This window comes from Lepisosteus oculatus, chromosome 28 (assembly GCF_040954835.1).
Source record: "Lepisosteus oculatus isolate fLepOcu1 chromosome 28, fLepOcu1.hap2, whole genome shotgun sequence".
NCBI lineage: Eukaryota > Metazoa > Chordata > Actinopteri > Semionotiformes > Lepisosteidae > Lepisosteus > Lepisosteus oculatus.
The window spans coordinates 4833722-4847005 of record NC_090723.1 but is presented as its reverse complement, the minus strand read 5'-3'; the positions used below and the strand labels follow the sequence as shown (position 1 = coordinate 4847005).

The following is a 13284-nucleotide window of genomic DNA, read 5'->3' as shown; positions in this document are numbered from 1 at the left end:
CCCCCAATCAGGGTGCCGGAACCCCATTCAGTTCCGGAATCTCTTCAACGCAGTTCTAGTATATGGTAATATAAAAACTCCCCGGGTCTTGGCACCGACTTGGCTGAATGCCGGTTACAGTACACACCATGACATGTGGAATGACTTCTCATTTATCGAGCCTTAAGGGGTTTTAAATTTCAAATGAGGGGGATCTTTACGGAGTAATTTTGAAAGTGGGCATTCACCCAGAACAGGCATTTCCATTGATGAGACTACAGACAGCTCATACCAGAACAAGCTCGCCAGGTGTGGGGGTTCACTCGTACGCGCAGGTAAGCGCTCAGAAACACGCCACTGTCGCCTTGCTGGGCTCACCTCCCTTGAAATTATCGCACTGCAGCCAGACACGGGGAAAATCAATAAAATCTCAATCGAGAGAGGGGGTGGGGACAAACACAAAAAAACGTGCTTTTTCAAATCAACGACGTTGGCCATTTCTTTCGCTTTCGCTCAGGTTTGGAAACGCGCATCCCCGGGTCTCTCGCCGAGCGGTCCGCTTTTTGCGCTTCTGTGTTTCTGACTCGTCTGGTGTGAGTCATGCAAAAGCGTGTGGCTTTTAAATCTTTACACATCCCTCATCTTCAATGCAGAAAACCCGTCATACGCGAAGCAGACCTTAATCCGAGATTACGGGTTTGTTGTTATAAACAAGGGTTTTTTTTTTAAAAAAAACTGGCCAAATCGTAACAATTACACAAGAGCCCCTTACCTGATTTCTCACTGGAGGTCCTCTTGAAAAATCAAGGTCCCGTAACTGTTTCCTCACAGAAATGCTAAAAGCGAGAATTAATCTTTTTATAAAGGACAGAATCAGTCTGAAGTGCTAACAGTTTGCCTTATTCCCTAACTTCGCTTTTCAGTTTTTCCTCTAACTTTCCCAAACTCGATGGCTGCTGAAAAATCGCTGTTGTTAAGTATTTCCTCTGCCAGCATTGGAGACAACCTAACCCCAGTAGCAGGAAACAGCTCCTTGGTCCAATAACCGTGGAGAATCCTTTCCTGTTACTTAATTATTCATAAAGGTGTAAATATCTCATCCAATCAGCACCTCCAAAAACCCAAAAGGGGGCGGGGACAGAAAGCCTAAGGTTAGACTGTGCGCGACATCGCAGTGTTTATAATTCACGCCCTCACCGCCGTTCTAGAATAAAATCTTACCTCCCTCTTGTGCTTCCGTCGAACTTCAAAAGAATCCCTTCTTTAAAAAGGCTGCAGCGGAGGGAAGGTGTAACAGTGCCTGGAACAGCGCGGCTGGAAATCATCTGAGTTACTGGCAGTGATTACGTCACATGCAGTTTAATAAGACAAATGAAAACTGGATTTTTAAGAGCATTGAGTGAGCTATTGCTAATGAAAGGAACTAAATAGCTAGAAAGCTATTAAATGAATCATCAAACATATATTTAGAAGGCAATGACAATTTACCTATCAGTCTTCTTTATTTCCTTTTCCTGTATTTCCCGTTGGTATGCTTTTTAATAAATGTCTCTAGTAAGAACTCCATATTCTATTCTAAACTCCACATTCTACGCATAATAGACGCCCTTTGATAATCAGATAGTCCGAAGTTTTTACTTTTCTGAACAGGCACAAACCAGAAGTGACACAGTGAAGGGTTATTTGAAGGAAGTTGAAGTTGAAGGAAGAGGAGGTGGGGGGGTGTCATTTTCCAGATGGATGTCTGCACTGCATGTACATTTGTACTGTTGGGGGGTATCCAGTCTTTTTGGTAGGGAGATGTCCTGCCTTCAGTTTTTCTGATTTTTCTCCTTAAGTTAACAGCAAAGTTTATCCGGAAAGCTGTGGGGTATTGTTAAAACAGTCCAGTTCACACAATAACAAGCTATTTCTGCTGCTCCCAGACTTATGTCATTTTAAGCAGCTGAAACTGTTGAAAAATGTCAGAGCAAGTGGTTTTCTATAAAAGCAGAAAGGCCATATAGAAGGGTTTGTAAGGTCCCTGGCAGTGTCCCCGCTGGGGTTCCCCTTGCTGTGTCAATCAAAGACCCCACAGGTTCCTTGGCGCTCTTGTGTGGTGGGAGGAATGAGTGGATGGGCAGAGGGGCGGAGCGGTGGCTCTGTGGCTCAGGATCTGTGCCTGTGACTGGAAGGTTGCCGGTTCGAATCCTGCAGCCGGCAGAGGAATCCTACTCCGTTGGGCCCCTGAGCAAGCCCCTTCACCCCAACTGCTCCAGGGGTGCTGTATAAATGTCTGACCCTGCGCTCTGACCCCCAGCTTCTCTCCCTGTCTGTGTGTCTCACGGAGAGCAAGTTGGGGTATGTGAAAAGACAAGTTCCTAATGCAAGAAAATTGTATAGGGCTAATAAAGCGATATTATTATTATTATTATTATTATTATTATTATTATTATTATTATTACAGTCAGTTGGCGTGCGGCCATCCTGTAAGGCAGTGTTGCTCACCCCTGGTCTGGTCTGGTCTGAGTTCCCATGACTTCATTCCAGATGGGAACCCAGTCTGCTGCCAACGGACGAAGTCATTGCCTTTCTACTCAATACATGTCCCTTCTATGTTGGGCTCTGGCATTGTGGGGGAGTTTTCCCTGGAGGATGGGGCATCACACTTCCTCCTCATGAAATGAGCAATTCAGCCAGGCAAACTATAGCACCTGCTGAAAACCCATGTGATCGTTGGAAAACATGCCAACTAAACACAGAAGGCATCCACGCCTATAGTCAAACCCAGGAATGTAGGATTACGAATGCCATGGGACCGGTAGATATATCACAACTGCAACCTACTGACGCCTGGCCAGTACCTGGATGGGAGACTTCCTGGGAAAGCTGAGGTTACTGCTGGAAGAGGTGTTAATGGGCCCAGTAGGGGGCACTCACCCTGCCATCTGTGTGGATCCTAATGCCCCAGTATAGTGATGGGGACACACAAAACTGGGGTCCTGACTCTCTGTCCTCATTAAAAATCCCGGGGTTTATCAATCATGGCCTCCTAATAATCCCGATCTAGGAATTGGCTTCATCACTCTGCTCTCCTCCCCAGTGAGAGCTGGTGTGTGGGGAGTGTACATGCTCACTCTGGCTGCTGTCACATCATCCAGGTAGGGCTGCACACTGGTGGTGGTGGAGGGGATCCCCATTACCTGTCCACAAAAGGGCTATATAAGCGTAACAATTATTCTTAAATATTCTGTTGGTTTGCACATACGAGCTGCTGTCTCCCAGCTGGCACTCCAAACTGACATGCCAAGTGAGATATGACATGTACTGTACACATAGATACTGTAGAAATACCTTGCGTGTGGACTTACATCACAGACGTCCAGTTCTGACAGTGCGGGTGCTTTGATTTCCCAAACATTGCTTGTTCAAGATTTGTTTTATTTAGCCCCAGTCAACCAAAACAGAAAAAAACAAAAGCAAAGGGATTTAAGTTACAGTTTTCATCTGAAAGAATTCAGCCTTGACACACGGTGCATTTCCTCTAAGGAAGGAGTAGCTTAAATGAAACAATGGCGGTTATGGTGGGCAACCTGTGAAACAAACTCCCACAGTGTCTATCAAAGTTTCCATTCGCACCATCAGAGGTGCCACGCTATTTAATATCAAATTTATTCATGAACCATATATATTTCTCTCACTTTAGATATAAAAAACGAGTGCTTTGCTAACCAAAGGCTATAGCCAGTTTGAAGGCAAAAATAGGTTTTTGTGAACCAGCTTTAAACCAGGCTGACCAAACAGTAAGTGCTGGTAGGATCTGTGTTATATAATCTCAGGAAACAGACGGATTAAAACAGATGAATTCCCAGAATAAAATTAATACTTTCTCTTTCAAATGATCTGACTTTGTTTTACTGTTTATGAAAGCATTTACAGTAGGACACAGTGTGAAATCTGCTTCACCCCTTTCTACTTTTTCATTCTGTCTGGTTTCAACAAGCAGGAGAAGAAGAAGTGTAAAATATTGCCAGTTTGTCTCAGGTGAAACGAAGTCTGAGGTCTGGTTTTTGTGCCCAGCTGCGGGTGAGTGATTTCGTGTCTTCTGTTACCATAGTGATGAGCAGCTGCTTCTCTCCGGACTTAGAAGCTAACCAACAAGCGCTACAAGAATCAGCAGGTTTCCTATTCAGACTTGGCAACAGCATCGCAATACAAATGGCATTCCAGTAAAGCTAATCAAAAGATCGGCTGTCAGATTGTGTCCTGTTTAAAAGCAGTTACCTCCCTTTGGCATTGTGTTCTCACTTCCTTACTGCAAACAGGCCTCTGTTAAGGATCGGCCTTTTAAACGGATGTATTGTTTATGACTTTCAAATGGTGATGCATGTGACTAACTAGACTATGACGTGACACTCTGTGCACAGGTACACTTAAAATTCAAAGCCGTTCCATATGTGACGTTCTGTGTTGTAACTCACTTTGACGCCTAACTACAGCTTAGACTGCAATGACGAAGATAACTTTAGACTCTTTCAAACAATTCAAGGTTGAACTCCTTCGCAGACCTCAGAAGATGAGTCAACAAAAACTCAATTCAATCAAGGGTCTGTAGCATTAATCAAAACTGAGAATATGTGCTACATCTACATCTACAGTGCAGTTTAAGCCCCTGTTACAGTGGTAGCTGTTTAAACATTTGGGGTGACTGGTGAGGCTGGGAAAGACTTGTCTGGAAAAGGACAGTAGTGTCTTCATTAAGAACTGGAGCCCATTATATTCTGGGCCCCAGGCCCTAGTCACTGTGTCAGTTTCAGGCAGTCCTCAAGAGCAGCTCTACATACTTACAGTTTCCCATTCTACAGACATACAGATGTACAGCTCTGAGGCTGGAGTTACCACACCAGACACAAAGACAGTGAGACTCTTAGGATGTCAATCAGGGTGTTTTTTATTGAGTTGTTAGTGGTTAGGCGATTTGCAGTGATACAGTGCAGAAAGCAAGCTGTATTATCTGGATACATAAGATAGCGGTAAAATAAAATCTAATCTATGTGGTCAATGTAAACATAATTGTGTTTTTTTACTTTTGTCACAAAGAAGGGATACATTTCTTTCCTTTCTGAATCTGATCACCAGGATACAGTCATGTTTGCTGATATAAAAATATTCCTGCTGTCTCACAACCAACAGCATTCATAAAGTCATAAAGCAATTAGCAACCTCCATTAAAATAAGCAAAGCAGCCATTTTTTGATCGTGCCAAAGTGCCTTTTTTCAGAGGAGGCTGGAGTTGTACAAGTACATCTAGGTATCAGGTTCTAAAGAGTCCTTTTCATCTGCTCTGTGACAGGCAGAGGTGGATACAGTAGTCAGATGTTCTATTGTGCTTTTCAACCAAATTGCAGGTGCCGGCAATAACAAAGTAATAGAAGGAGCCAGTCTTGTTTTGCAATACTTTATGCTATCATGGACTATAACCACTGAAAGAGTAATTCAATCTCAAAAGCCCCTTCTCTTCCTATAGAGACTAGGCAGTGGTCAGAGCTGAACTTCAACCTCTCTGTAACAGCTACTATCTTGTTGCTGAGGTGCTTGGGGACTCTCAGGTGACAAGAAAAGGAGTTATGTCCAGTTCACTTGTAAGATGCAAACACCTGCTAGTGTACCTGTCCCCGTGATCTGCAATTTTATTTATATTGCAAAGAAAAACAGAATATTCCATGTAGAGAAATGTGATACGCCTGTTGGCACTTTCTTAAACCCTGCTTGGATGTGACTAAGATTTGAACATGAATAAAGAAAAAAGGCGTGCAAAATGGCTTTTAGACCGGAGGGCCTAACTTATCTCCAGCTGATTCAGAAAAGGTTCTGCATCTGCTCGCGTGACTCGCTGTATCTCGGCAGCCCTGCGGCTGTGCAAGTTCTGCAGCTCAGGGGCTGTAGCAGGTACAGTATCTGATTACTGGGAACGTGAAAAAAAAAAGACCTGAGAGAGCCCCAGTTTGTCAACAAAATGAATATATATAAAGTTTTTTTTTTCTTTTCGTAAGGAGGTGTCCACATAGTAAATGTTACAATGCTGCCTGTCTACACAGCAGTGCACGGCTATTAACATCCAACAAAGCAGCTACGCTAGCATTCAGCTTCAGATTTTATCAGCGCAATAAGCACACAGACATGTCAGCCTCTCCATCTGTCTCTGGGAGATATGCAGATCCTCCTCCTGGTGGTTCCCAAACTCCCAGCGATTTTTATTTCCTGGCACATCTTCACCTCGACTTTCCTCTCGCCTCCCGTCTGGATACACATTCGCCCCTCTCTCTCCCCTTCCTGCTCCTCCCCAGCCTCTCGCTGCTCCCTATCAGTCCTCAGAAGTGCTCTTCTTGATTAGATTGCGATCCGTTAAATAAGACCCACACTATCACTGAGCGGCAGGCTTCCCATCAGTGAGAAATAAAAAAAGGAAACCCGGCACTTCTCATAAACCTGTTAAATTTACAGCACAAGAAGTCCTTTTTCCTTAGTGCATTTAATACGTATGCAATATATTTCTTTCTAATCATCAATAAATCATCCTGACTTCCTTCTTGACAAAGACACAAGCCTTGAAATTGGAAACGTCTTTGGAAACTACATCACTTTATAAAAAGGCAGGAAGAGCTGTTGTACAACATATATATATACTGTATATATTCTAACCTATACAGTCAGTGGCCAAAATATTAGGAACATCCAGCCTAACATCTTGAGCCCATATTGACAGGTGATGTGTGTTGGGCTTGAGTAGCCCAAGGCAGACTTCCAGCCCAATCCCAGATCTCAATCCCAATGGGATCCCACGCATCCCTAAACACTAAATTGGCCAAAGGCCACCCTGGCCAAAAAATAAGAGTGATGGGTTTGTATTCCACATATTGAGCTCAGTCTAGAAGACAAAGAGTGGAGACCTTAAATGACAAACCTGATGGCAGTGAAGCATGAGCAATAGCATACTGTACATGTGGAAACTAGGTGGAAGCATGTTTATGACGGAGAACAGGACACACTTCTTTATGCAAAGGGTTGTGGGAGTGTGGAACGAGGTGCCCAAGATGCAGAAGCCGTAACCATCCCTCCATTCAAGAAATGGCTGGATGAGATCTTCAGATCGATCAGCACCTTGTCCATCAAATCATTTTGTTGACTTCATGCTCTTGTGTTTCCAAACCTTTCATTGTCATGTCCCACTCATGCTGTCCCTGCTGCTTACACTGCTGCGAATATACACTGTATACACACAAACATATATAGCCATAGGCTTTTATGTAGATGTTTGTAGACTGTTCCCATAACAAAATGAACAGACCCATAGATGGTGCAAATCGCTCAATCATTACACTATGCTTCTGCACCTAGGGTGTGAACATCTTGTATGTATTCTGGCAAACATGATCTTTTGAACTGTTTTTGCTGACAGCCAAATACATCCCTGTCACTTTAAAAATGATCAGGGTTACACTTGAAACTCAATTGTTTTCACCTTTGTAGCCCCTTAAATGGAAACCAATTTGTCCTCATGGCCCGAGGACAATCAAAGATTCACAAGTCATCATTAAGCCTCACTTACTGATTATACAGTAAGTAGTCACTCTTATTTCCCAGCGCTCTGATTGGTGCAGCTTTAGAAAATCATATTTGATTTCAGGTAATTTCATTGTATTTTGCACAGATAAGAAAATGGCTTTGTAGAGTAACATGGTTTTTCTAGATGCTCTGCTTACTGTGAACAGCAGGGTAAAATAAAGACATAACAAAAGGAAATATCATATGTCAAGGAGATTAGAGATTACCATGAATTGTTTTTTTTTAAAGACCATGACTCAAATATTGTCTCTGATTACACGGAAGTCTGCCGACATGGAAAGACCACATATGCTATCTGTAATATTGTTAGAATTCGTAATCTCATGTGAGATTATGGCTAAATACAGTTTATAGATTTATATTTACAGTTTAGATATCAACACTGTGAGCATGCATACATACTGTATATTTACAGTGAAACAAGCAATTAAGTACAGGAGGCTTATAAAACTAGCTGGGTTATTCAAATGCTGTATTTTGAAAAATAAGCACCGTGGAGTGATGAAATTTGGTAAACATGATAAAGGGACCGTGTGGAACAGTTCTGAAGGACAATGAAAGTGTATGCTTACCACCATTTACAGACCTACACAAAGCTGTCCAGTGTCCACTATCAAGGTCCATCAGAGCATGTGCCCTATGGTCCTGGTCTATGAGTACCACATTTCATTGCTGTACGCAGCACTGCTCTTACAATATACCTTGATTACTATAACTTTAAAAGCATGCTGTGTATTTAAAAAAAAATCTGTTGCTTGTTTGAGGTTAAACAAAATAATGTGTAATAAGAAACCTAAAAAAGGAAGGCCTCTCTGAATGAAAAATGATGATGTCTGTCATCAATTCAGGACATTATACACTCTCATATTGCTAATGAAGGACAGTGGGCAGTAGTCTCTCAAAAAGGAGGGGGATGTACTGTATTCTCTTTGAGAATGTTGGTCTGTCAGCCATGAAATCCTCAACACTGATGTTTTAAACCCACATTGCAGTTACACAGGATTCATCCAATTGCTCTCATAAAAAAATAGTATTTTCCCACAAAAAGAACTGTTTTACTTTTAGGGAACTGTATGGGCTGCTCTGTGGGAGCAATAACTAAATATCTAAGACCATCTGTCTACTGGTTGTTTAAAACCAAGGGAAAATGTGGAATTCTCTACTGCTTTTTTCTTCTTCTTCTTCTTAACCGACTGATATATATCTCCACATTCTAGGATTACAGAACTTTTCCAAATATGCCTGTCAAAGGGATTCATTCAGACATCAGCAGCTCACACAATTAGTGCTTCTGATGTCAGCCGCATTGACTGAACCAGCTTTGTAATACCCACAGGTATTATTTTCACTGTGTGACAGAACGCTTCAGTTTATCAATCTAATATTTCAAAGAACAACAGCACAAAATGGAAGAGTCCTGTCTCCTTGTGAACTCCAGCTCACCTCTGATGACGTTAGAAAATGTTTTACAGAATCTGGGATATGCTGAGGGGGCTTGCAGTACACTTTTGCCTTTATTATGGTAATGTTGCTTATAAAAAAAGAAAAAACACAAAAAAGGCTTAAAAAAACAGGAAGCGTAGAGGGAAGAAGAAAAGATTACAGTCTGAACGTGTCCCCTGTGCTTCTGCGGTGCTAGGCTAGGAAAGGTGAGGTTAGGGGCTTTTGGGTTTAGAAAATGATTACAGCACTGATAACAAAACTGCGGCTAAAGACAATGATACCAAGGAGATCCCAGCCTGCCCCCACCCGTTCTCCTGTGTTCCGAGAGCTCGCAGTCCCGTCCGCGCAGTTTGGAAGTCCGAGTCTTTCCAGGTCCTAGTCGCTGTCCTCCCGGATCCGGCTCCTCTCCACCAGGACCAGTTCCGTGTCTTCCGCGGCCTCCAGCAGCGTCTGCATCTCAGGGTTGTCTTCGCTCAGCAGCTCGCCGCCGTCCACCTCCTCCTCCTGGGACACCTCCATCAGCTCCGTGCCCTGCCTCTCCGCCTCGCCCTCGCGGATCTTCTTCACGTGGAAGGTGAAGGGGGGCACCTTGTAGACGGCGGTCTTGGAGCGGGCGTAGACCGTGTGGTCGGGGGTGAAGGACTTCTTGATCTTCTCCCGGGAGGACTTCATCTTCTCCTTGCGCTCGGTGTTGACGATGCGCGTCCCCAGCTTGTTCATCTTCTTCTCGATGTTGTGCCGGGTCTTCTCCAGGTTCTCCTTGGTCTTCTGCCGGGTCTTCTCCAGGTTGTCCCGTGTCTTCTGCCGGGTCTTCTCCATCTTCTCCTTGGAGAAGGCCTTCTTGAAGTCGTCCACGCGCCGCATGCTGCTGCGCTTGATGCGCTCCGCCCGGGACTCCTCGATGATCTCCTCGATCTCCACCTCCTCGTCCGAGGACAGCGCCAGCCCCCCCTCTCCGCCCCCCTGCTCCTCCGCCTGCGGCTCCGCCTCCTCGCCCTCCTCGGGCACTCGCTCCAGCTCCTTCAGCGACTTGGAGACGCTCACCTTGGACGGCACCTTCACTTCGTCCTGCGGAGAGAAGACAGAGGGCAGGGGACAGCCCGAGATTAGCGCACCTTCCAGGCTAAGGCTGGACAACACTGGTGAACCACAAACCTGCTGGTTTCTGTTCCAGCCGAGCCCTCAGTGACACAATCACACCCTTCCCTGACGTAACAGTTGTAAGATTTAAACTGTTCATTCCCAGCTCTTGAACATGGTAGACCTTCAACACAGGTATTATATCAGATAAAACCCCAAACACTGACTAGAAACCAAAATGCAAATATTCAATTGAAGCAACTGCTTAGATCCAGTGAGGCTTGAATTATCTAATGAAGGTGGGACTGAAAACCAGTTCTTCAAGTTTCCTCTTCAAGATGGAAGATGAACATATAGTCATGATACAGTCTATACTCTGATATAGTCAGAGAACTGACAGGGCTTTAACATAGGGATGAGCTTTTCCCCATCTTTATCTCCCTAGAACTGTTCCCACTGGCCCAGAAAGGAAGACATAATCCCTAACACACTGAGGGATGTATAGAAGCAGGAGTCAGGAACCAAATCGTCCAGCTTTCCTACATATTTGTTTCTGTTTTGCACCGCGACACACCTGTAAACCATAAAAGGAAACAGTAGAGTAGACTCGGAGTGTACTCGGTATGTTTTCAATACATTGTAAACAACAGCCGTGCACCAGTGTTAAAATGTCCCAGTCAAGGTTTTAATCGCCCTTAGGCGTCGACGATTTAAACACACGCAGATTCCGAGCCGGAGAACCGCAGCTGAGTGTTAATCGAGGAATGAATGCTTCTTCACCGGTGCAGCTATGACGCAAGATGGCGCTGTAGTCCCACCTAACAGAAAATAAGCTCTAAACACGCTGAAGTGCGGAATTCTGATTTTTTTTCATGGTGTTTTTAAGCGGGATCGCTCACCCTTTCAATGTATACGGGAACTGGATAAGAAATCGTGAACCAGATCAAACCGTAAACTTTAACAGTAAGTACCTGCCAAGCAAAGTATTTCTGATCACATTGTGAAATACTGTATTGCGTAAGATTCATTCCTTTAAAAACTTATGCAACGTATTTTAAGTGCATAGAAGATGCTGCAGCTATTATTTTGTACGATGGAAGGTAGATTTTATACTCTGGTTTTATTCTTCAGTGAATAAAATGCTTTATTCATCAGGTATTAGGCATTAGCAACGAAGTAATTTCTTCATGATGAAAATCAACCAAAAAGGAACTAATGCATCACATCCCATGGAATATTCATGTTTCTTGTCGAATTAAGCGGCAGAAACTGTAAACTTATATAGCACTTTTCTGGACACTCCACTCAAAGCACTTTACAGGTAATGGGGACTCTCCTTCACCACCACCAGTGTGTATCCCCCACCTGGATGATGCGACGGCAGCCGTAGTGGGGAGGAGAACAGAGTGATGAAGCCAGTTCAGAGATGGGGATTATTAGGAGGCCATGATTAGTAAAGGCCAATGGAAAATTTGGCCAGGACGAGGAGAGGGACGTTTTTGAAGGAGAGATTCGTACATTTTACAAAATCAGAAATAAACATTTTAAAAAATGATGTATTCCCAAATTAGCTTCAAGAATGGTGTACATTCAATATACCTTTCCCACTAGGAATGCAGCAGGTGGTAATTTAGATTAGATTAGTTTTTCACGAATACATCCCATAATACATGTATCATGTTCATGTATCATGAGACGAGTTCTCCCTCTAGTGGACTGGTGCCGTATAACGCCTTCCCGAGCGAATTCGTTTTAAAGGAACTCGGTTTTAACATTCGAATACCTCACTTTTTTAATACTACTGACTCAAACATCTGATAGCAGAGCAATTGTTCTGAAGATGAGATGCAGGATGGCAGCCCCCTACATGAATCACAAAGTCTTCATTTATGATGCTTGACTCTCTGGATAACACACGTGCCTACAGATTGGAACACCATAAATGCAATATCCCTAACAAAGGTACAAAACAAAGCCAGGTTGTCCTGCCAAAAATCCTTATCTTAATTATGTCTAAATGTATGGATTTTAATTCTAAGAATCAAAATAAGATTCAATAATATTGAAATGAGAACCAAGTTCTAAGAGATAGTCAGCAGGGATTTAATAGAGGTACTGTATATTGTGCTTCAATAACCTACTAGAGTTCACTGACCAAGCCTCTAATGGAGGACTTATGGGCATCAGACACTTTTATTTCATGTCATAGTCTATCACATGTTATGGAAACAATTCTTAGAACACAATTAGAGGATCACCAAAGTAGAAATCAGAAACTAGGATATAGTCACCATGAATTTAGAAAAGCGAAGTCCTGCCTCACCACCTTCTTAGAGTTCTTTCAAGAAGCAGCAACAGTAATGGTCACATACAGAGCATGTGATATGATGTATTTAGATTTTCAGAAATAATCTGATAAAGTTCTTCATAAAACATTTTTTTTAAAATTACAGTCCATCACAGCGCATGCACAAACAAAAAAGAAGCGCACTCTCACTCGCAAGCCAGGCCCAATTTTCCCAGAAGCCAATTAACCAACCAGTATGTCCCTGGACTGTGGGAGGAAACTGGAGCACCAGGAGGAAACTCCCGTGAACTTGGGAAGAACATACGAACTCCACACAGACAGCACCGAAGGTCCAGAATTGAACCCAGGGCTCAAGAGCTGAGAGGCAGAAATGCTGACTACTGTGCCACTGTGTGTCCCTCCTGTATGTACTGTAGACTGTGTGTAAAAGTATTCTAATGACAAGGCTGTTAGAAATATTAAAATAATTAACGTGCACAAAAAGTTCTCTTTCACTCAGATCAAGTACACACAGAGAAAGAATGGTTAGGTGTGATGGTTTTCTGTACTGTCCAGATCAAACTCCACAGCTGCCTGTCTTCCTGTGAAGACGGGAGAGTCAGAAGTGGGGAGCTGGTAGAGGCAGTGCAGCACAGAGCCCTCCTCAGCCTAGCGCCGCTCTGGGTAAACACAGAGTCGGGTTTCAGTGCTGCTCTCTGGTTGCACCAGGTGGATCCCATCCAGACTCCTGCTAAGACACTTCCACCTCCCAAGACTGCAGTCGGGCAGCACAGTGATGCGTAAGAGTTCTTTGGCAACTGGTGTCACTCTTACTCCTGCTTGAATGGCAGCTGCTGATGCTGCTTCATAGCTCTCGGGGCCTAAGGAAC

General features: G+C 43.6%; 2 protein-coding genes and 1 long non-coding RNA gene across 7 annotated transcripts in view; 1 reads left to right on the top strand and 2 right to left on the bottom strand.

Annotated features, from left to right (window-relative positions):
* Positions 1-994, bottom strand: part of stat3 (signal transducer and activator of transcription 3 (acute-phase response factor)) — a 31216-nt gene extending 30222 nt beyond the window's left edge. For 2 of the 4 annotated variants that reach the window (XM_015361890.2, XM_015361891.2), the window contains exon 1: positions 752-994. The gene's annotated coding sequence lies outside the window, so the exon portion shown is untranslated. The remainder of the gene's footprint in view (positions 1-751) is intronic. The other 2 variants (XM_015361887.2, XM_006638136.3) reach the window with 1 other exon arrangement.
* On the top strand, positions 126-12898 carry LOC138225502 (uncharacterized). Of its 2 annotated transcripts, none has more exons than XR_011183940.1 (2): positions 126-314; positions 12561-12898. It is a non-coding gene; the product is annotated as an uncharacterized lncRNA (long non-coding RNA). The 2 variants fall into 2 exon arrangements; XR_011183941.1 differs by lacking the exon at positions 126-314 and adding an exon at positions 10987-11070.
* The window catches only part of cavin1a (caveolae associated protein 1a), a 29915-nt gene continuing 21516 nt past the window's right edge, over positions 4886-13284 (bottom strand). The window contains exon 2 of the mRNA XM_006638208.3: positions 4886-10095. Within this exon, the coding sequence (XP_006638271.1) occupies positions 9403-10095 (693 nt within the window). The 3' untranslated portion in view covers positions 4886-9402. The remainder of the gene's footprint in view (positions 10096-13284) is intronic.